Source organism: Idiotropiscis lumnitzeri, chromosome 5, assembly GCF_059441095.1.
Source record: "Idiotropiscis lumnitzeri isolate Australia: NSW breed Sydney's pygmy pipehorse chromosome 5, RoL_Ilum_1.0, whole genome shotgun sequence".
NCBI lineage: Eukaryota > Metazoa > Chordata > Actinopteri > Syngnathiformes > Syngnathidae > Idiotropiscis > Idiotropiscis lumnitzeri.
Window position 1 is genome coordinate 3,494,836 of NC_142395.1, and position 25,826 is coordinate 3,520,661.

At 37.2% G+C, this 25,826-nt stretch overlaps 1 protein-coding gene across 3 annotated transcripts in view; it reads left to right on the forward strand.

The window, feature by feature from the left end:
* The window catches only part of tmc3 (transmembrane channel like 3), an 84,966-nt gene that overhangs the window by 18,254 nt on the left and 40,886 nt on the right, over nucleotides 1-25,826 (forward strand). For 2 of the 3 annotated variants that reach the window (XM_088295539.1, XM_088295541.1), the window contains exons 1-3: nucleotides 13,687-13,904; nucleotides 15,009-15,155; nucleotides 23,014-23,089. In XM_088295539.1, the coding sequence (XP_088151665.1) occupies nucleotides 13,783-13,904; nucleotides 15,009-15,155; nucleotides 23,014-23,089 (345 nt within the window). In that variant the 5' untranslated portion in view covers nucleotides 13,687-13,782. Of the gene's footprint in view, nucleotides 1-4,580; nucleotides 4,708-13,686; nucleotides 13,905-15,008; nucleotides 15,156-23,013; nucleotides 23,090-25,826 lie in introns of those variants that run through there. The other variant, XM_088295540.1, reaches the window with a different exon arrangement.

The window sequence follows — 25,826 nt, forward strand, 5'->3', positions numbered from 1 at the left end:
AAAAACATGAATGGCAGGCCGATTGAACACTGTAAATTGCCCCTAGGTATGCGTGTGAGTGCGGATGGTTGTTCGTCTCTGTGTGCCCTGCAATTGGCTGGCAACCAGTTCAGGGTGTCCCCCGCCTACTGCCCGAAGATAGCTGGGATAGGCTCCAGCATCCCCCGCGACCCTCGTGAGGAGAAGCGGTACAGATGATGGATGGATGGATGGATGTTAACTAGTAAGCTCTAAAATAAGCTTACTAGTGAACTAGTGCGCATTTTAGGAAAGAATGCGATGGTTTCCTATTGGCGGTCCATTTCAAAATAATATAATCTAACCAGTCACTGCTCATGATTTTGGTATACGGTAGTCTGAAATTAGTGACATATGATGATTGTATTTTATATTATGTAATATTTAATAACTTAATATTTACTACACAGAAAGTATTGTACTCTCTTTTATATAACTACATATGTATTTTTACACCAGCCTGTATGTGGAGAGGGAGAGAGAGTAAGATTAATCATAAGTATGAAATGTTTTTATACAATCGCTCTTTTCATAACAGGTATTATGGGCTGGGCTCTTAAGGGTTAAAGCGTCAAGGAATCTCATCTAGATATTGACCAATCAAAGCACTTCTCCCGCCTGCTTCATTTGAATGCAGTTCACTAGTGAACATGTTGGTGTATGAGTCACTTTCGAGACAACAATGGTCACATATTTCATTTTAAATGTTGTCAAATGTCCACTAGTGACACTAGTTAAGCTTTTTCCTGGCCTCACTCGCTGACTTGTCAGATTCTCAAATTGCTCACTAGTTCACTAGTAAGGTAACATGTCCACTAGTCACACTGGTTGAGATCTTGCCAACCTTACTAGCTGACTAGTGAGGTTCAAAATGTCAACTAGTTTACTAGTATATGCAAAGATAGCCACTAGTTACACTAGTTGGTCTAATTTTTACTTGTGAAACATGTTTTCATTCTAGTGAACTAGTTGAGTCCACAATGAGTCACTAGTTAACGAGTGACACTGATGTTTATTTAACTAGCTAACAAGTAGAAGGAATTTTATCTCACTTGTCAGACACAGAAAAGAACTTGTGCAAGATTTGACTGAACATTTTTGAATTTTCTCCTACTTGTTGGCCTTTTATTTTTACTTGTTAAAGGTTATGCATCACGAGTGAGGCACTGTGCACAACTCGTACAACAAATATCAGAATCAGAATCAGAAATCCCTTTATTGTCATTGAACTCAAGTGTGCAACGAGATTAGATTAAATATCTAACAAGTGGGGATTTTTGGTGTACTAGCTTATGTTTTTTGCATACTAGCTGGCATTTATATCATACTAGTTAACCAAAATTGCTTACTACTTGACATGTGTGAACTTGTATAGTGTTGTAATTGGGAAACAAATCAACTACTCAAATTTGATGATTTCACTAGTTAACTTGTTGTGTGCAGATGTCACCTAGAGTGCAATTTTGTCAAACATGCTCAAAGTCTGTACAAGTTCAGAATTGAGCCTGACAAGTGAGACAAAATGTCATCCACATGCGAACTAGTGATGTGAAAATAATTGTCACTAGTTTGCTAGTGACTCACTTTGAACCCAAATACTTTACTAGTTAGAATACATGTGGTTTACTAGTTAACAAGAGAGGTCAAAATGAGCACAACTGGTGTAACTAGTGGATATCTCAGCATGTACTGGTTCACTAGTTAATATTTTGAGCCTCTCTAGTTAACTTGTAAGGCCAAAATAGATTGCAAGTATTTAAGTAGTTTGGCTTTATGCATTCACCAGTCAACATGTAACCATAAGAGGCAGCTGCAAGTTAACTAGTTGTAGTTCCACAGGACCACTTGTCAACTAGTGTAAAACATGTGCAAATAAAGTGGGTGGGACAATGACAAAGGCTGAATTCTGATTAGTGTATTTAACTGTAGAGCCAATCGGAATCCTGGATGCACACATCTGCCCCACCTTCTCATTAGTTTTTTGTGTAACTAGTTGACTAGTGAGCAGTTTGGCATACACTAGTTCTACTAGTAAACATTTTGGACCTCACTAGTTGAACTAGTTCACTCAAAATTTCTCACTAGTGTAACTAATGGACATTTGGGGCATCACTAGTCGACAAGTAACATTTTTGAAAGTTACTAGTTAAATAGCAAGGCTTAAAGGGCTTTCACAACTTAACTAATAAGTATTTTAGTCGTTACTAGTTAACTAGTGGGTATTTTCGCTCTCAATAGTTAACTAGTGTAGGAAATCATATGTCACTAGTTAACATGTTGGAATAATCCACGTTTTACAAGTTAACATGTTGCTGAAAATGAGTCACATGTCAGAGTTTCTGTGCAACTAGTACGACAAAGGGCATCAGTAGTGTGGCTGAATGTATAACTAGTGCTGGAAAAGACCGCAACTAGTGAAATACAAAAATGTCTGATATCAAGGATATGGAATAAATGCTCAAACGGGTTGCCATAAAATCTGCTCCCTCCAACCCTTTGTGTCTTGTTCAGGTGTTCCTCGTTGTCTCGTCAATCTGTTTGTATTTAGTTGCCCGGTTCCTTTCACTGTCGCGTGTCCTGCGTCTATCTAATAGTTTTACAATTCAAGTCTTCGTGCATCATTGTGTTTTACTATGATCCCTGATATTTTTAACTTCAGTATTTTTGATTTTCCCAGTGTCTTGTTTGCATTTTTGTTTCGTTATTAAATACCCCTCTAAGTTATTCCCAGCACACTTCCCTGCATTTGGGTCCACAACCTCTCCCTCAAATCTTGTGATAGTGGGACGACGCTCCTTGAAGCGTTGAGAGTTTCCAAGCAATTGGTTGACTCATGTGTAAAAGCCTCAAAAATGGTTCAATCTCTTCTAGCACCACCAAGTGGACATAACGTATGTTGGCATGCATAGAAGAGGTTTTCTTGTGCCATGTTTTGATTAGTATTCCACTTATGACATGACATTGGCATACGAAGGGTGGAGAAAATACTGTAATTGAGTTTTTATTGTTGTGGATAAAATATTTTACCCACACAATTTTTTTTTATCTCTTTGTCCTTTTATTCGAATATCGAGTTTTTCCCCCAATTGTTTTGGTTTCTTTTGTTTTACGTAAAATAACCGTATGTCATTAATTTATCTGAGTCAATTATTGCTTTAACTAATTCCACAAGTTACAAGCTCTTTTGGAACATAGCAGGACTTCACCTTACAATGAAAACATAGGCTAAAAAGTAAGATTTCATTGGGTCAAAATACAATTCTGTTACGCTCGGGGGGGTGGAGGTAGAGGAGGACCCAAAATGCAGGGAAGCCAGGCAAGGGTAACTTAAGGGAATTTAATAAACCAAATAATACGAGAAACAAGGTACTAGGAACAAACGAAGGTGACAAGGTGCAGAAAAATTTGGATGAACAAAACGCAACTGGACAGAACTAAACTTGACTAGGAAACAGGGACAGTGACAAATAACCATGAGCTATGAGCGTGACGAGGAACAAAGAGCAACAGTGACATTGAAGAAAAGGGCATCCAAAAAAGGGCAATGCACCGACGCCGAGTCGTCAGCCCGGGGCGTTTAAGTAGTGGCAATTAAATGAGTCAACGAGTAACAGGTGCGGGGCAGGTGGCACGTCTCTCCAGCGGCAGGTGATCAAGGAGTCAACGAGTAACAGGTGCGTGGCTGGTGGGCGCGTCTCTCGAGCCAACACGACACGCGCTGGAAGGGAACGCCCCCACGCCCGCTGAGCAAACGTAAATAAAAACAAGACATAACGGAAACGGACCATGACAAATTCAATTCCAACTGTATTTTTGCCTTATCTTTTTCGAAATGAGCAAATCAAAATGTTCCCAAACTGTTCTGTCTTTGTTGTTTTAGGTTTGTGACTTTACTTTCATGTTTTTCCTTGTGTTCCTTAGTGTGTCTGTTTCATTAAAGGATGTGGATGGTTGTTTGTCTTTGTGTGCCCTGTGATTGGCTAGCAACCAGTCCAGGGTGTACCCCGCCTACTGCCTGAAGATAACTGGGATAGGCTCCAGCTAGCCCACGACCCTCATGAGGATAACTCTTTCCCAAATCCATCTCTTGCTTTAAATAACTGAACATGAAATCCTCAAAATTAATTACCAGAAAATTCACATTTTAAAAACTAAATAACCTCTTCCATCAAAATTAAATCCAATTATAATCTGTGGAGAAGCAATATCTCTGCAAACACCACCAAAAACAAAATGGCCGATTGCCTTTTCTTATTTATTGTAATTTGAACATAATCTACAAAACAAAACAAAAAAGATTTTTAATGAATAAATAAAATCAGCAGCAGATGTTTAATTAAGTAGGCTCACATAAAAAAAATTGCAGAATTTAAACCTTTGCCTGAGTTCATATGGGGAGTGAACTCTTGTGAATTATGTACAAAGTTAGGAAAAGACAACGAGCTGTTGCTCCAGAACTTTCCATAACCACTAACCCGCCTTACCTATAAAAGAACTGGGTAACATTTTGTCGACCCTTGGCTTCTTTCTGCTGCCTAACCTTCTTTGCTTTCTGATTTTAGCTACCGGACTTCAAGGGCATCTTGTCATCTCTGCCTCCACTCACTGTCTGACAACGTGAAAAGCTGTCAGTGTCTGCAGGCCTCGAGCGGGTGGACTGAAACATTTGATGGAAATGGAGAGGGGAAGGTGTTGAGAAAGTTTCTCAAATACACTTACTGTTTCCACCAATGCATTATAAATTAAATGTATACGTTGTTGTATGTTTATTACTGAATGTCATATTATTTTGGCAGGATTCTATTTTTATTAGGGGCTCTTCTGGGCCTCTGTCGATCATGGGCCCCTAGAATCCTTGTCCTTATCTAAGGAGTAAGAACATTCGCTCATGCCTGACAATTGGACATAGTTTAGTTTCAAAAACATCTCTCAGGGCAATTCTTCTTTCATCGCCCATGCCATTGTCTTGTAATGGGGGAAAGCATTTTACTATACCGCACTCTCAGGAAATCCGCACTTTGCAGATTTGAATGTTTTGTGAACTCCTTAACACAGCCGTATATGCTGCGGTGTGGCATAATCATGACTTCCTTTCCCTCGTTCACGGGTGTTGTTTTTCCGTGACTAAAAAACTGTATATAGACACAGAATTCTGATAATTTGAACAATTACAATTAAAATTTAATTTGCCTATAAGTCATGTTTTTAGATTATGACAGACATAACATTTTAGTCAGTTTCTCTGGAAAATTATGTTTAAAATCTTATTGGGGCATTCAAAATCCAAGAGCTTAATTTCATCATTGGTCAAACTCTTCTTAAGTAATTGTGTGATGGCTGAGGAAAATTCACGCCTCGCAGGCTTCCATTTTTCATGTCTTCACCTATTTCCCATAATGCACCATTTCACTTTATTCACTCCCAAAAACCCCATTCATTTCCAATGGTAGGTTCAACATTTCACTATTAAATGCTTCAAAATTAAAAATTAACCCATTCAGGTCATTCATTTCACAATCCAGTATCCCCTTTCACACTTTCACCTCATTCACGCTTCATAAATACATCCATTCATCCATTCCCAATTGCACTTCTTCGGCGTGCAACTACTTCCACATATTTCATTCAATTTTCACCATTCCAACTTCAAACTGTTCCAAATATTCACGCCTTGCGCGCTTCAATGTTTTCCCATTATTCACCATTTCACTTTATTCACCCCCAAAAATTCCATTCATTTCCAATGGTAGGTTCAACATTTCACTATTAAATGCTTCATATTTGATATTTAACACATTCAAGTCATTCATTTCACGTTCCTGTATTCCCTCTCACACCTTCACCTCACTCACCCTTCAAAAATTCATCCATTCCCAATTGCACTTCTTCGGCGTGCAACTACTTCCACATATTTCATCCGATTTTCACCATTCCAACTTCAATCTATTCAAAATATTCATGCCTTTCAGGCTTCCATTTTTCATGCCTTCACCTATTACACAAAATTAACCATTTCACTTTTTTCACCCCCAAAAATTCCATTCATTCCTAATGGGACATTCAACATTTCACTATTAAATGCTTTATATTTGATATTTAACAAATTCAAGTCATTCATTTCACATTCCTCTCACACCTTCACCTCATTCACCCTTCAAAAATTCATCCATTCCCGATTGCACTTCTTTTGCGTGCAACTACTTCCACATATTTCATCCGATTTTCACCACTTCAATCTATTCCAAATATTCATGCGAAGCGGGCTTCTACTTTTCATGTCTTCACCTATTTCCCATAATTTACCATTTCACTTTATTCACCATGGCCATTCTTGGTGATACGGGTGTGAGCGTAAAGTAGCCAACTCATACAACGCATGGCCCAACTTTGCTAAACATATTTGGGGTAGTTTTGTCTTAAAATATGGCCAAGCTAACAGGTGATGCGGATATGAGCCAGAAGTGGCCAAAGTAGTTCAAGAAAGTAAAGCACCCTAATTTACCGTTTTTCCTCAAATATAAAACCCAATTTTGTGAGCCAATAATGCATTCCACATTTTAAGATGAATACTATAAATGGCTTTATGCTTTTTCCCTACCTAAACTCATTACATTTCAGACATTTTAAATGGCTTGTAGGTTTGTGAAACATTTTCTTTAATTTCAGAGTGATATTTGATGTCTAATTTACATATTTATGTATAATAACATAATTTATGGTATTAGTAATTTATCCCAATAACAAGAGCACCATAATCTTCAAAATTAGAATTACATTTGAAAAATTAACTAAGTACTTTAAAATTATGTTATTAGTTAATTATTCATGTCAAAGTCATAGAGAGCCACAACAGATGAATGAGAATCGTTGGTTCCACGAACAACACAGTCCCGTTACCCACATGCAAAAATCAAAACGAGAATAACGTGTGTGTAAAGGAAGTCTAATGACTAAAATGCATGTTCTCAATTATGTATGGGAAAATGATTTGGATTAAACACAGCCTTTTTCACACAATTGTTAGAACGCTTGAACATACAGTGTAATGTTCACTGCAATATATCTGTCTCGAGTCAACACAGTTACTTTTTTTAATAAACAAAGTCAACATTATTAATTAATGTTATTTTATTAATTCTGTATGTTGTGAAATATCTTTATTCAAAGTATATTTGAAGTTATTTCTACCCTATTGCTTGATTTTTGTCGATTCAAGTTGTAGTTGTCAAAATTACAGTCTTTTGAGCAGCATATTCAAACTGTGAGAAAAGGAGCGAATGCAAGCTACGCGGTCTTTGGGGTGTGGCAGAAGAGCTGAAAACTCGGTGAGTCCTGAACGATTATTGAATTAACTAATTAATCTCGGGTAAATGTCTGGCTCTTATTTTTTAAACTTACTTTACAATGTGTTTTGCAATTTTTCAAGGTTGCCTGTGTTGGAAAACTGCTTGGTGCGTTAGCTAAAACATATCATGCAAAAATGATAAGTGACGAAAAAACAAAGGGTATATTAACAACCTACGTACTCGAATTTTTTGGGGGAAAACTCAAGTATATTATAATCACCCTTTTAATAATACTGATAAGCGTTGTGTGTTTATTTTTATGAGGACCTTTACAACGAGCTACATATTGTTAGCATTGGGCCTACTACGCTAAACACAGTGTCCCTCGATCTCCCTCCAAAATTCTCCTAAAAACTTCAGCTTTCACTCAAATTAATACAATCTACTCCACTAGCTCATTTAAGTTTTTTTGTGATGTGTTTGATATGGGTAAGTATAGCAAACCACATTAAATGTTGAATGTTACCTGTTATTTAAATAATAGAAATTCAAGATGAAAGTTGAGCAGATGTTGAAATGCTAGATTGGCTCATTCAGAATTATGCCACAATGTGCTTTGTATGTTTTGTGTGTAGGTTTATCAAGCTCTAATTCAATGCAGTGTTGAGCTGCATTTGAGAGGAACTACGTAAGTAACAAATGTGGAAAAATTGTGCCTTCTTTGTGTACTTTTATTCTGAATATTCAACGTTTGTGGGTAAAGGTTAGAGAAAATATGTTAAAAATGAAGAGCTGTAAAGGTATTTAAGTTTTGGTTTGTAAAATACCCAAATGTGGGTTTTAGCAGGTGAGGCAATGATTGGACAGAGCAAAAGCTATTCTCTAAAATAAAAGTGATTACACCTTCACTAGACTAACCTGCAGCCAATTACATAATTATAAAATTAACACTTATAACCTGGTTTCCCCATCACAGATGTATTCTTTTAAATGCAAAGCTTTTTGTTCTAGCTTTTGTTGTTAAATGACATTCATGCCCAAATGTCCATGCATCCATTGCAGGGATGTTTTCTCAAGTGACGAGTCTGAAGCCTGTGATGACGAAGTACCATCTACACCTCCCCGTGGACTGTCTCAGATAAAAAGCTTCCTAACCAAGAGACAGAGGAGCTGCAGAAGGCCCTTGAGTACGTCCAACGTGTTGAGTCTATGAGTCTACTGCCGGATCTAATGCAGGTATGAAAATGATGGAATTTTAATGTATTATCTTCAAAATTATAAATAATTAATCATTTAATTTCTTGAAATATTAAATTAGGTACCCTAAATCCAAGTAGGAACCCAGCCCAGCGCCACGTCTGGTGCATTCCTGTTTCTGGAGCGACAGAGATCAAACTATCCTACTGTATCCCTATAGCCCCACCTCTAAAACCCTGATTTGGAAGGCCGAGTTGAAAGACTTCAGAGTTCAAGATGGCCAACTGCAACTATGATAAGCCGAATGTGTTCACCCCAAGTCGGAAACGGAGAAAAAGACTCAATTTTCATATGATTTCAGACCCTTCTATATTTAAAAAAATGTATTGGTGCTCTAGAAATGTGAAATATTTTTACAAGTATTTCTTTTACTACTCATAGGCAGTTTCATAATAATAGTGCAATTCGGCATAGTGTATTGTTTTTTGGTTCCATTCAAAATGCACAAAATATATAGACATATTTCGTTGGTGGATCGCTGCAGCATCACACGAGCGCACAGAGACAAACATGATAGCAACTTAAAAAAAAAAAAATAAAATATCTAATCGAAATCGGGAACTGAAAATCAAAAATCGAATCGGGCCTTGAGTGAATCGTTACCTCCCTAATGATTTCATAATCTTTTTGGTAGAATGTTGGGCTCTTGCCCTTTGAGTGTATGTGGCGTTACCGAAGCTGTTCACTTAATAGACAATTTCTTTCCTGTGACGTTTATCATACCCAGTTTAACTGCCAAAATATTTTTAAGTGTGATGATTATCTGGAGGGAGTGACACCCATGTTATAATGGTTGCAGGTATTGGTGGAATGTCATTGGATGATAGTGTCAGAACAATGATGGCGTTCATCATGACAAATCCTCTGTCTTTGAAGTACAATCTCTTTGGACATCGTAGCAAGAACAAGCGCCGAGACCTGCCTTTTTCTGATGTTCTATATGGTAATATAGTTATTTATTTATTTATTTTTTTAAGGGTGTGTGGTGAAGACATTTCAGCACGTCCCACAAGGTTTCACAATCTTAAAATAGCTTTACTAAGTTGGCTTCTTGTCTTTTTTGTTTTAGGAGCACTGAAAAGGAATGGAGCCACAAAGGACATCAATGAGAAGGACATAGGTGACCCTGACCATGTGGTTCACGGGAGCTCGTGATCGAGGTGGGAATAGGGCAATTAGAGCTCAGAGATCACAAGGCAACACACAGGACAATGAGGCACAGTAGGCCGAGTGTCATTTACCTCTGCTTTGGTATATTACAGACACATACTTTTCAATTATGCGTGATGACGAGACTTTGCTTTAGGTGTGGGCTGTGGTGGTGATGGTGATGGTGGTGGTGGGGGGTTATGGGATTTTCACCGATGTTGCCGCTCATGCCACTTTATGCGCCCTCTGTCAAGGGACAATATTTTTTTTGTCGTTTTATGTTACACTTAGATTCATTTTTATTCTTGTTACACCGATAGTGACAGCATAAAATACATAGTGTGTACAATTTATTTATTTATATTGAAGCTCAAAGCAACGTGTAATAAACTTTGTCAAGAGATAAACCATGTGATACTGTTTTTTTATTTACCCTGGTTAAATTAAGATTTGTAAAAGTGTGAGACCCTTTAATTTCTTGAAATTATATTAAAATTATTACGTTGAGATCTTGACTATTACACAATCTTTGGCAAAAACAATAAATTAAAAAAAGTGTAAAATACTTGGATGTGTGGACAATGCATAAATATGTTTTACCAAAAATGTTTCACATAATGTTGACAGTTAATAGTTAGTAGTATGTAAAATAGGTGTACTTTTACTTTCTACTTGTGATACATGTGACCCACCAAAACCACTTGGGGCCCGAAATGGGCAAACACAACTTTGGCCTACATGGGTTGCATATAATTTGCCCTGCTGGAACCCACATAGCGACGATTCAAATCCCCAGTTCTTGCCCATATAGGCAAATACACATGGGCCACAGATGGTTCAGACATAAAATTGCCCATTTGGAGCCCACCTAAGGCCCAGTCAAATAACCCATGTAAGCCAATGTTGGCTGCCAGGATGGCCGAGTGGTCTAAGGCGCCGCGTTCAGGACCCAGTCTCCCCAGGAGTCCTGGGTTCGAATCTCGAATTTCCCCATTGTGGGACTAATAAAGGGCAAATTATTATTATTATTATTAACACAGATGTGCCCTTGGTGGAACCCAGGAGCAAAACCAGATGGAACCCTAAAAGGGGAAACACAAGTTTGGCCGACATGGGTCCCATATTTTTCACCCAGCTGGTACCCACTTAAGGCTCAATTGGATCCCAGTTCAAGCCTGTATTAGCAAACACAGGTGGAACACACCTGGGCCCCACATAAAATTGCCCACTTGGAACCCATCAAAAACCCATGTAAGCCCACGTGGGCTGACACAAATGTGCCCCTGGCGGAACCCAGGAGCAAAACCGGATGGAACCCATGCCCATACGCCCATGTTAAAACCCACATGGCGCCCAGATGGAAATGTTGGCTGGGAAATAACTTATGCTAGATGCATAAAATACACACAATATTTAATGTATATTGTTTTTAGACAGTAGCAAAAGAATGTTATACTGTAATACCTTTGTCAGGCTTCCATTTTGTTTTCTCCACTGAGGGCTTCGGCGAGTTATTGATTCACTGAAGTGATGCGAAATAAAATTATATAGGAATTACCAATATGAGCCCGTTTTTCTATTTGATGTTCTTTTCTATGTTTAGAGCACTAAAAGCCTGAAACACAATACAAGTCAGTCAAATTAATTTTCACCTGGATTGTTGCCTCATAGGGATTTGTGGCAACCGATGCTGAACAATTCGCACATACTGTACAGGGACTGTCTTGCACCAACAGTACATAGGGACATTTTATTGTTCTAAAATGTTTTCAGCGTAAGTACATCAGAATGTATACTGAACGTGTACAAGCAGACCTTTTACATGTGCGAAATTGAATTCCGCATCAAAAGTCACATCCATATGGGAGTTGGCACAGACAGGCACACGGGTCAAATATTGACTTTGAAATATATGTTGCAAATTGCTTGCATACATATTCACCTGTACTTTTCCAAATAGGTTTTTTTACATAGAGCATGAACGCATTTTAGTAGAATTCTCTGCTGAATTCCCTTATTCACATGGGCAGCTTTTTATCAGAAGTTTTACACCATCATTGCATCAGTGCTCCACTGAGTCCAATCATCCAGTCAACAATTAAATAAGGGACATCTGTCCAGCCTCCACTGTCTCGTTTTAGCGCCATCCTTCTGCCCGTCATTATAAATATGTTACTGGAACAAAGGCTCACGAAACACAGAACAAAATGAATCAAAGTGGCTATATAGAAATAAACACCGAACAATGAAATCCAGTTAGCAACTACATAAAATGTAAGAAACAAGTACAGTTTCACCTGATACTGTTTTAATGATCTTACAATACGTTACTCATTTTACTACAATCTCAGAGGTGTTTCCTTTTATCCTTCTCATATGGCTAAAAGGTTACTGGCGGTTCAAGTAAAGATGCATTAAACCACTGATTCGTGTTTATGGCCATATGTTCTACGCCAAATTGGTCTAGTTACTTAAAAATGTAGTGCAACTTTCATTAGAGCAGTGCTTCTCAAATGGTGGGGTGGGCTGCCTGAGGGGGTGCGGTGCGATGCTGATGGGGGCGTGTGTGACCCTTGGAAACGTGCTTTTTTTCCGGCGTACTACAATAAAGTGTAATTGCACATCCACACCAGTAGTTAGCAGTGGTGCTCTTCTTGCCCATTGTGCGCAGCGAGTATTGACTCTACGATGTAGGTTTGTTTTACAACGAAAATGCGGAGGACAGTAGGTGGTGGAGGGGGCGCTCAAATTGTTTTCTTCTTACTAGGGGGCCGTAACAGAAAATAATTTAGAATCACTGCATTGCAGTGAAATGAAGCACAACTGAATTTCTTTTTTTTTTTTTGCTTTTCGATTGTCGTGAAGTAGCAAAATTATTTTCCAGTCAAATATTTGTTCATTAATTATTAGAAAAATGACGTTTTTTGGGGAAAAATGCTTCTATTCGATTCATTCAGAATTACATTTTCTAAAAGTGTAATTTTCTAAATTGTTCACTCAAATGAAAACACTTTCTGTAATCATTGTTGGTTTTAAAAAGATTCCTACTTCTCTCTTTCTGGATTTGTCTTCTTTTGTAAGGATCCCTCTCTTTCCCCCATCTTGTACATCTCATTTGATTTTTAAGAAACTACTGCGCCCAAGGAAGAACAACCAATCAGAGACAGAAGGCATCAAAACATGCTCACCTTTCATTTGCTAAAAACTGAGCATAAGACCAGCAAAAAGAAGCAGAAAAGGGGACCCCAGGCAACTGAGCATTTAGAGGCAACATTGGTAGCAAAATGTATGCAAGACAAATAAGTTCCTCACTTCTTGTTTTGTTTTTGATGGATTGTACATTCCAGAAAAAATACAACTTCCAACCAATAACTTATAGGGCTCTATTATCATTACCAGCGTAAATCCTGCATGGTGTAACTGTGCGGACGTGTATTGAGGCTGATCTAAGACTAGGAGGTTTGCCGGTGTTAGAGTGCCTCCAGCTCACTTCAATCATGGCCAATGAAATTGGCTCCTTACATTCCCTCTTTCAATGCACCTCCGTAGTCGTGCACTTGCGTCTTTGACATGGTGGAAGCACATCTGCGCCCCCCCCCCCCTATAGTTTGTGTGCCCCCCTCATAACTGTGCTACCCAGTGGGAAGATTTAAAAAATATAATGCGTACAATGATTCAGTTGTTTTGATGCATGAATTTGAATGATGAATTACCCAGTCTATTCAATGGGAAAGCAAATTCCTCTGGTATTTTTACACTTTTATGTTCTTGCTGGGAATGAAATAATAACTGAACTAGCTTAAAATAATAATAATAATGATAATAGTGATACTACTACTACGGCTACTACAACTACTACTTGTAATAATAATAAAAATAATAATCTTGAAAAAAAAAAACTGCCACCATAGCATAGCTGGCACTGGCCCTTTAAATGTTCAGAATGTCACCGATTGGCCTGATGTTTAAGTGCATTTAGAGACTTCCACCCGGGCGCTTATGCTTTGGTGTGGGTTCAGATCAGTAGCCTGACCACAGTCCAACACGCACACACACTCTAAAAAGAGACAACATGAGCACAGTTTCAGAATCTTTGGTTGGAAGTAGCAGATCTCTTTCTGCAGCCAAGAGACACAAGAGTGTCAGGAAGAATTCCAGGAGGATTTATTCAGCCTACCAGGATCACGACAAGGGGTGAGCGCGCACCTAATAGTCCTCCGATCGAAGAGTGCACAATTAGACATACATTATACCAAATTTAGCTACTACAACGGCATTCTGACATTCTGTTTATTGTTTAAATTTCTAAACACATTTGTCACCATTGTCATAGACTCCATCTCGGGTCTGTCCCATCGAATTATACCTTGGTGATGGAAAGCAATTACTAAAAATAGAGATGACATATTTACTCGGATTTGCCTTGCACATTACACACGTGTGGTGCTGTCCACTTCTTATGAAATGCTTACAAAATGAAAATGCTACTCTATTGATTAAGGATGACATAAAAAAAGTGTCATTCAGCCTTATATATATGAAGATTTAGTTTTTGCTGAACCAAATCATTGATTTAATGGTAGAAAAAGAATGTTTGTAATATTTGCAAGTCAGGATCATCAACATTAATTTGTAGCATTCTGAAAGAGGTGTGTGAAAATAAACTCATTTTATGTGCATAAAAAATAGGATTATATGACTGATCTGGTGTAATATATTTCAATCTTATTTCTTGTTCTCCACTAATGCAGAGCGTGAGGTATAACTGAAGTGATTTACTGTCAAACAAGGCTGTGTAAAATTGGTTGTTCATTTGATTTTGAGCGCCCAAAATCCATCTGATTACATTTTGTATCAGCAGCGAATGCTGGCTTCTTCCTTGTCTCAACATTAATAACATGAAGAAGGCAGAAGACAGACACATAAATTGTGGTACTGTAATACACATAACAAAGAGGGTTCAAGGTTGTAGAGTTGTTCTCTAATCCTGCTCACTAATGAACCAAACAATAAAACAACATCATATGCAACTATTTGCCAACAAGACTACATAGAAAGACAGTCGTCTATAATACAGCAACAGCAAAGCTTTGGTGTCATTTAGATGGATTATATGTGAACTAATAAATGTAATTTTGTTCAAACTGGGGACACAATCCACTTTTTTGTAAGGTTTGGATGGTCAAGGTCTTCTAATTTTAGTTGTGCACTCCCTGAAGACATCAAAGTGATATTTTTTTATGGATTGTTCACAAAATGTTAACGAGGGAACTACTGGGTATAACTCCTACTCTGCAGTTCCTCTGATGAAGAAGACAAAGGGAATGAACGGGTGGACAGTGATGATCCGGAGGAAATGTTCCAGAACATTCAGTACCAGAAGGAGATCATCGCCAACATTCGGACAAGACCCTGGCCAATGAGACGCAAGCTCAAAGTCTTGAAGTAAAGTCCTTTTTTTTTTTTTTAATAACTGTTTGTGATGAATATTACCTCTCATTATGAGAGTTAACAATCAAGAATGTTTTAAGTACATCTTGTTTTTGAATGTTATTTTTTGACAGTTACATTATAATCTTAATAACGTTTTTTTAATCTCTGATGTTTTTCTCGTGTTGGTGACATCAGGCTAACCTCATATTTGCTTGGAAGAGTGTTTAGACTTTCATGATAACACATGAAATTTGTGATTTTTTGCAAAAAGCTATTGCCGGCGGCAACGTGCAGTTCACCCATAAAACAAGGCTGACTTTGAGGGAGATCCTCATGCACTCAAACACTGTACACACGTCAGCCCTGGCAAAATTATCAATATTCTATTAGTTTATTGTGCGACTACAAACTTTCAACGAAACAGCCCGTTTCACCAAATATGGTGGTGTATGTACGAGCCTAAGACTCAAAAAAAGTCTCTTGGAGTCATGCTGAACCAAACCTGAAGTCTGCCATTTTGAAAATACTTTCAATTTTGGCATCACTGTGACTACAAAAGCTGCTGTACCTTGACGCTCGTGATTATATCTTGTCAAAACTTACATCATTTGATGACAATGCAGACCGAAGACATCTGTGAACGTATTTTTTGTCAATGTGGTTCTGCCACCGACAGAGTAAAGGAAATACATGTTGTCTTAGTTAATGTTTTACTCCTAGTGGGTTAACAAGGTATACCTCATATTTGCTTGGAAGAGTGTTGATAATTACATGATGTTAAAACACAAAGTTTTTGACTGCGGCGACGGTTCGCCAATAAAACAGCGCTGACTTAGAGGGTCTTAATATGCACAAAAAATTGTGAAACTATTACACACACATCAGGTAAATATTTATTAGTTTATTGAGCGATTTCCCCAAAATAGCTTAGTATACTTATAAAATTTTAAAGAAGCATATATATATATGTATATATATATATATATGTATATATATATATATATATATATATATATATATATATATATATATATATATATAGTACATAAAATATAAAAATATAATACATTTATTTCCCAGTCGCAGATAAAGTGCATACATTGTTTGGCAAGATAACCACATAAATCACCTCAAAATGCAAGAAATGGCTTCGCCAATGATATTTACTTTTAGTTGATGATGGCAATACTGTACACAATGTCTTTCATAATTATTATTATCCATCCATCCATCCATCCAGTATTCAAGCCGCTTCTCCCCACGAGTGTCGCGGGCGTGCTGGACCCTATCCCAGCTGTCTTCGGTCAGTGGTACACACTGGACTGGTTGCCAGTCAAACACTAGGCACACAAAGACGAACAACCATCGGCACTCACAAACACACCTCAGGGCAATTCAGAGTGACCAATCAACCTAACATACACTGTAAAAAATGGGGACTATTATTTTCTTGAAAAACCCGAGCAAAGTTTTTTTCACTCAGAAATTGTAATAGTAAATTTTACAAGAGGAGTTTTTGAGTACATTTTACAGGTTCATTAAATATAAAAAGTCACCCCAAGTTTGAACACACTTTGCGGTTTTGTACACATTCCATACACAAAGGAGCTCAATGCGGTAGAGGATCGAACCCTCCTCAACGTCGGGGGTCAGCAACTCCACACGTGAGCCGTCCCACTGCTACGGTCAGTTTGCATATTATTGGTGTCAAGTGCAATCCCCTTGATCCTACCTCCAAAGCGATGCTTTTTGGCCTCATTTTGGAGATACCAGCAATATAAACAACCCATGTTGCCGACCCTTTACGCAGGTGTAGGGCAGCCGTTTCCAAATCTAGAAGTTGTCGGTTCAATCCTCAACCTCATTGAGTAACCTTGTGTATGAAATGAGCAAAGTGAAAAAGTCTCTTGTGTGGCTTTTTTAAAGTCAATAAACTAGTAAAATTTACTCAAAAGTCTTGTAAAATGTATTTCGAATGTGCGAGTGAAAAAACCGTAATTAAATTTTTACCATGTTTTTGGAATGCGGGCGAAAACCAGAGAACGTGGAAAAAAAACTTGCGAGCAGAGGGAAAACATGCAAACTCCACACAGGAAGGCTAGTACCAGAATCAAACCACTGTACTTTGAGGCGGACTTGCTAACTAGTCATCCACCGTGGCGCCCTATAAGATCTATAATTATTATTAGTAGTAGTATTTAAATTGCACAATTTAAAGTCCAACAATATAGTTTGCGTTTGTGTGTGCGCTTGCCTGATTTGAGTGTAGGCAGCGTGGGAGCGGTTTGGCACTCAGTGGCAGTGAATGTGTGTGGCCTGTGACTGGCTGGCGACCGGTTGAGGGTGTAGTCCGCCTTTTGCCCGAAGTCAGCTGGGATAGGTTCCAGCACGCACCCTGTATCCTGAAAAGGATACGTGGTGTTGAAGATGATACATGATACACATGTAGTAATGAAGTGATTTATCAAGGAATGAAACAAAAAGAAAAAAGACCGTATGTGAAAACTAGTGCCATCTAGTGGTGAACTAATGAAATGCATTGACCTGAATGCAAAGCGCGTATATTTTGCAGCACGTGTACTACAGTGCCTCAGAGAGACCACACTTCAAAAACCTACCACCAATTTTTTCAGCATATTTGCAATCAAAATGTCATCATGAGAAACATCTAGTATAAAGTCAAGCGACTAAATAAGTGCATTGCATTTGTTACACATGCCGTAGTCATCGATACAGCAATTTTGTCATTGTGTGATTGTTCACTTTGGATCTCTATAGCTACTATACAGGCTATTATATATTACAAAAATATATTTATGTTGACATAATATTTGAACATAATATTGAACTTAATATTATTGAAAATAATAGTGGATTTTTGCAATGAATGAACTTTGAAGAATCCAAACATTCTACACACTGTCCCTTTAAGAGATAAGTGGAAACAGTTTCACTGTAAAATACCACTAAATGTGAGCAGCACGCTGTATAGCACACAGTATGAATAGAAGGAGCTTGATAAGTTGGGGAGCTTCTCAGATGTGCTGAGTATGTGCCATTGATAGGAGCTTTTATATGGGCAGTTTGTTATTACTGCAGAAGTTTATTACCCCCATCCAGTATGGGAGGCAATTCTGCAATTTTACACCCCCCTTAATCACAGGCTGAATGTGTGGGATCACTTCCACTGCAATAATAACTCATATATTATTCCACAAGTCCCAGATTTAAGCCACATTTCCATCAGCATTCCTTTAAACACACTTATTTTGAAAATGTGTGCATTAACCTGCAGCCTTCTTCTTATGTGCCATAGGGAAAATGTGTGAAATAATTATTTTGATATCAGCGATCAATATCTAGTTTACAGCCTTCTCAGTGTTCGGTCATTATTGTGTGAATGGGTACCCTTACACTGGCACCTTGTGGGAAACGCCAAGCCTAGTACATTAAAAAAAAGAAAAAAAAGAATGGAACGAATCAGTTGGAATTTTATGCACAGCCAATGATTTTAAATGGCACCATTGATGAAGATGTAAAAAGAAACTGAATGTAACATAACATTTAGTGTACATACATTGTATAACGTCCAGGAATGCAAATTACAAAACAACATATACAAGCCTATTGCCTTTGGCAACCCTTTTTAAAATCTAGCAGCTAGATTGGATCTATACTATTATGTAGAAATCTGTAATTCAGTTTTACCTGGTCAAAAAGACACATTTTGCACAAATCTGGCCATTATGGAAGAATGGAAAGAAGAAACCCATTTCTCAAGGACGACCTTAAAAAAAAAAACACTTGCAAATACTATCCCCTCTGGCAAACATGATGGTGGCAGAATCATGGTCTGAGATGGCTTTGCTTCAGCTGGGACAGATGAGAAAGATAGAATTGATGGGAAGATGGATGGAGCAAAATACAGGGCCATTTGGATAAAAATCGGTTGGAGTCTGCAAAAGACCTGAGACTGGGACGGAAGTTATATTTCCAACAAGACAATGATCCTGAACATAAAGCATATTTTACAATGGGATGGTTCACAAAGAAACATATCCAGGTGTTAAAATAGTCAAGTCAAAGTCCATACCTGAGTCCAATTGAGAATTTGTTCAACAATCTGCCAACTGCTGTTCTCAAATGCTCTCCAAGAACACTCACCAAAACTTCCGTCTCTTGATGTGCAAAACTGACCCAAATGACTTGCAGCAGTAATCACAGCAAAAAACAAAACAAAAAAATAAGTGTTTCTACAAAGTCAGGGAGTCGGATAAATTTTCAGTATTTTATTTAAAAAAAGTTTAAAATATCCTATGAATTTCATTTCACTTCACATTGTTCACTGGTGTTACTTCATCACAAAATAATCTAATTTTATATATTTAAATTTGAAGCCTAAGATATGGGTGGTTCTCAGAATGTGGTCCAACGCTGACTCACTTCGAGTGTCATTATCCAAACGCATCATCCGCGCTGCCTTGCATGAACTACATTGACTTTAATTCAATTGCACCGCAAGAAACGTTCACAATGGATTTGGTCTGAACGTAGCATTAAAGACAAGGTGAGAAGCTTGGTTATCCAGAAGGGGCTCGGACTCGAGCTGATGCTAATCCACATTGAAACAATTGACCAGACAACACATCGGTGGAAGATGGCTGGATGGATCAATTTTAGTGTGTTCAATAAAGGCAACTAATTTAAAAGAGACCGCTGCATTGTTTGATTTTTTTTGTATGTAGCTATTGGAGGAATAAGAAACATCCCTTCAATTAAGGTTTAAGGAGCCAAAGTGACTTTCTAGATATTTGTGACTGGAATTATGGCGAGTCAAACTGGTGTTGTAGATATCTCAAACTGAGCGTCTGCCATCTCTGCAATTTCCCTGCATCTGTGTTCCTTCGGAAAAAAAAGGGCACTTTATTGTTGAGTGTTTAGATTTGATCACGAGGTCTGCATTGTCCTTTTGTAGACTTTTGTAATCGAACATCATAGACTATACTGTACATACAAGTATTGCGTTGTGATTGTGGAAAACCACCTTCTTAGGGAACTTGTAACAAAATTGACAGTACACTGGGCCTAATATTTCTCTAATTATCGCTGTAATATACTTGGACGTTGTGATGTTGAAATATAAAATTAAATTTTTTCCTCTCAGTTTATCCTGTTCAGGGTCGGTGAAGTGCAGAATTTTCTATTCCATAATCTCAGTTTACCTACTGCATCCTCCTTTCTATCACCAGCAACCCTCATGTCTTCCCTCACTCCATCAATCAACCTTCTCTTGTTCAAATGCCTCTTTGCCGTGTTATATTTATTCTTTGCTATCCGTTTTAACAAATTCTGTAGTGTTTGTTTATTGATTGTCTAATATTGAAATTTCTTTGCAAGTTTTGTATATATCATTCTCCACTTTTAGTTCAGAATTAATTACAAATTATCTACGTCATTATTATATGTTTTCAGGTTTTGAGTTGAGCAAGTTTCCGATGATGCTATATTAATAAAGTTGTATTGATTTTATTGTGTATGTCTCTTTTTGAAAATAGGACAGAGATTTAGAAAGTTATTATTTTTGTTTAATGTCTCACAACTTTAAACCTCAACACATTGGCGGAGATGCCCTTTTTGGGGAAAATATGGCTGTGACTTGTGCAAATTAGAGCACTGCAGGCATGTGCCGTCATTCTGATTCATCAACATTACACATGTCGTGAATCCATATAAGGTCAACTTGTGTGCATTCCTACACATGTATTAGTAGATGAGGGCCAATGTAATCTGCGAACATTGTCAGTCTGTTAGGATCTTCCCAGCGACCACTGGGAAATATTATCTGGACTCTTAAAGCGCAGACACAGCAAGATATAATTTAACAAAGGTATTTATTATTACTACAAATGGAGAAAACACAAGTCAATCAATTATCAAATGTAACACCGACAACGACCAAACAAAAACCGCTGGTGGACAAACTCACATCAGGAAGGGGAAACTGACGACGGAACAAAAGGCGCTTGCAAAAGGCAAGGAATACAGCGAACATAAATTGCTTACCGCGGAAGGGCAAGAGAAACCAATTCGAGCGAGCGAGAACAAAAACGAGCAGAGCCTTAGCTGAAAACGGGGAAACACAAAAACGTCAACTGCAAAGTGCAGGGCGTGGCAACATTTGGGATCATGAATGTGAGCGATGCAGGAGAATATTCCGACGCTGAGTAGTCAGCGTAGGAGGCTTATGTAGTGTCTTAATCATTGGGTTGACGAGAGTCAGGTGCGCGGCTGGCGGGCGCGTCTCTCCAGCCATGGCGACATGAACCAGGAACGAGTGCTGGAGGAAACGCCCCACGTCAGCTGAGAAAACAAAACAAATAGCATGGCATGACAGAACGGATCATGACACAGTCTAACCCAGCGGTGGGCAAACTTTTTGATTGGCGGGTCACAATGGGTTTTAAAATTTGACAGAGGGGTCGGACCAGGAGCAGATGGATGGAGTGTTTTGGTCACCGCACCTCATCAGCCAAAAAAAAAAAACATTTAATTTTAAATGAAAGTGAACTAAAGCATTACAACAACATGTATATATATATATATATGGCCCCTTGCAAAGCAGAGAGAGCTGCTCCCTGAGATGCAGTCCCAACTCCACCTCAAACTCCTCCTTCTCACCTCCATCACAAGTCAGCACTATTCTGCTCCTCGTCTTGAAAAGCTGCATGACACGCTTTCATTTCCCAGCATCCACCAGACGGTCCTCTGCTCTACCTTCTTCTTCTTAATCCTCCTGTCCCTCATATACACCATCTGAGCTGAGTTGTATTCACCACCATCCTATGCTATCTAGCTGGACTCCCGTCTACCACTGTCTTACAGTCAGTAACCTCCTTCAGATAACATTTTCTTCACTTCTATCTTTTAATTCATCCTACCTGAGGGGCATAACCACTAATTACATTAAACAAGACGCCCCTTTTCAATTTCCAGTTTCAACTTCAACACTGTTTTCACCTCTAGAACATTCTTAACTGACTTTTCCTTGAAGATAACTCCTACTCCATTACTCTTTCCACTTTCACCATGGTAAAACATTTTGAATCTAGCACCAAAGCTTCGAGCCTTATGCCTTTCTACTTGAGCTCCTGGACATATATTATATACAGTAAACCTCGCTCCTAATCATCATCTCAAATCAACCAACTCTTGAGCTTTTTCTATCATAATCGCAATATTCATTTTCAGGTCTATGCTTTGTGCTTTCCGCTTCTATATCTTCCTGAGAACCCACTTTATGCATCTCCTTTGTCTTCAATGCAGAGAATTGAATTGAATTTCCACTGGCGTCGTGTAGCTTAACGACACAGATGTTGGTGGTTGTTAACTTAGTCGCAACCCATCTGTTATGGGAATTTGTGGATGAATGCTAATTATTGTTTGGCAAAGTCTTACTTCCTGACGCAACCCTCTGCATTTACCCAGGTTTGCGACCCGCCTACATTTTGCACTGACTTGTGCCCTCTCGAGTTGCTTTCAAAATAAGTAAACATAAATATAAATCTCCATAAATGTAACATTTATAGTATTAAAGTACTTTAATCACTCAATCATCCTACAATGGGTACATTAATTTACATGAGGTATCGTGAAAGAGGGGACTGCACCTTATTCTTTGCTTTTCCACAGAACCATCATCGTTGTCTCACTATCATTGTGCAAACACACTAACATATTTTATATACTTAAGTACTGTAAAAACATTTGGCAATTACTGGTATAGGAATTTATAGATTATTCCCACTATTGTTAATAGATGTAGCATTTTTATTTTAAAAAGGCTGAATGACCATTTTGTTGTATTTTCCAGGCATGCCAGAGAAATAGTACTGAAGTATGAAGGACGCCTAACACGAACCAGAGGCTATCAAACAGCAGGAGCTGATGTATGTATACCAAATGAGTTGACAATATTGCAACTGTACAATCACACTGGGTTAATGGGGACCGAGACCACCCGGGAAAACTGAAAATCCGCGAAGTAGCGGCGCACCTTCCAAAAAAAAATAAATAAATAAATACTTTTATATACTTCGCACCTATATATATATATATATATATATATATATATATATATATATATATATGTATATATATATGTATATATATATGTATATATATATATATATATATATATGTATATATATATATATATATATATATGTATATATATATATATATATATATATGTATATATATATATATGTATATATATATATGTATATATATATGTATATATATATATATGTATATATATATATATATATATATATATATATATATATATATATATATATGTATATATATATGTATATATATATATATATATATATATATGTATATATATATATATATATATATATATATGTATATATATATATATATATATGTATATATATATATATATATATATATATATATATATATATATATATATATATATATATATGTATGTATATATATATATATATGTATATATATATGTATGTATATATGTATGTATATATATATATATATGTATATATATATGTATGTATATATATATATATATGTATATGTATATATATATATATATATATGTATATATATATATGTATATATATATATATATATATGTATATATATATATGTATATATATATATATATATATGTATATATATATATATGTATATATATATATATATATGTATATATATATATATGTATATATGTATATGTATATATATATATGTATATATATATATATGTATATATGTATATGTATATGTATATATATATATGTATATATATATATGTATATGTATATGTATATATATATGTATATGTATATATATATATATATATGTATATATATATGTATATATATGTATATATATATATATATATATATATATATATGTATATATATATATATATATATGTATATATATATATATATATATGTATATATATATATATATATATATATATATATATAGGTGCGAAGCAGTGGCGCTCCTTTAAACCAAAAATGCTTAAAAAAAAAAAATATATATATATACATATATATATACATATATATATATATATGTATGTATATATATATATATATATATATATATACGGGTAGAGAGAGAGAGAGAGTGAAATTCATGTTATAACAAAAAAAAAAAAATATTATTAAAACTTATTATTTTTTTATTCCCCAGCCATTATTTTTGTATTTATTCAATTACCTCTTTTTGTACTTATTTATTTACTTCGACTTTTACCTACTGGTACGCCGTCCGGTGTGCCCTGTGAAATGAAAGGTGGCATTTTTCATTTATTTATTTATTCATTCATAACTGACAGCCTCGCGCTCCCCTCATGCCCGGGCGGAAGGTGTTCCTCTTCGGCTTAACTACCACGCACGCCGGCCGGTCTCCTCCGGAGCTCTCGCACGAAACGAAATGGTGCCGCGCGAGTGCCCGGGCGGAAGTTGTTCCTCTTCGGCTTAACTGCCACGCACGCACGCCAGCCGGTCTCCTCCGGAGCTCTCGCACGGAGCGAAATGTCGCCCCGCTAGTGCCCGGGCGGAAGTTGTTCCTCTTCGGCTTAACTGCCACGCACGCCGGCCTCCTCCGGAGCTCTGGTACGGTCCGAACCGCGCGAAACGTCGCCCCAAATCATGTCCGGGGGAACGTGCTCTTCTTCGTCCACTCTCTTCTTCGTCCACACTCCTCTAAGGCACACGCTGGCCGTCTAACCGCTCCAGCGCCCCCTCGTGCCGCTCGGCGAAACTACAATGCCCCCGAATATTTTTTAGACCCGCGAAGCACTGAAGCCGCGAAAGGTGAAGCGCGAAGTAGCGAGGGTTCACTGTATATATATATATATATATATATATATATATATATATATATTTTTTTTTTTTTTTTTTTTTTCTCTCTTTGTTTTCATGTCATGTGTGTTTGTAGAGCCTAATTTCTTTCTTTTTTGTTTAATAATTGAGTTTCTTCATAATACAGGCCTGAGATATTTCTCAAGACAAGAGGATTTGGGTCCTGATCCTGACACCGTTGACACACTGTTGACACTGATGATATTGTACATTATTTATGTCATGTTTACATTTCATTTCTAATGTAGTCACCATTCACCATCAATTTAATATGAACGTGTCTGGGAAGAGCAGTAAATATGCACCTTGCAGAACGGCAGAATATTTGCTGAGAGATGCTCTTTTTCAATAATTTCCACTCTGCTGCAATATAATCTGATGATCACAGACTTGATTAAAAGATGCAGGATTACCTTTGCTCGGCTTTCAGAATTTCTAGAGCTCCTTTAACCGTTTCTGTTTGACTCAGATCAACTCAGGCATAAGGAAGCTATGTTGTGTAAGGCAGTCATAGAAAATTTATGTCCTGTTGTTATAGCGCTGTTTAATTACAGTGTCAAGGCAGCTCAGGCTCCATTAGAATAAATTGTCTTTAAGTGAGCAGTCTGATGATAAATAATTAATTTTCTGTTTGGCCTCTGGTTGAGTGAAAAGTCAGCATTTCATCTGATGTGACCTTCAATCTTAATTTTCAATTGATGCAGTCATATGTGGATTAGATTCCTGCTAAAATCAGACATTGAGTAATGCATCACAACTG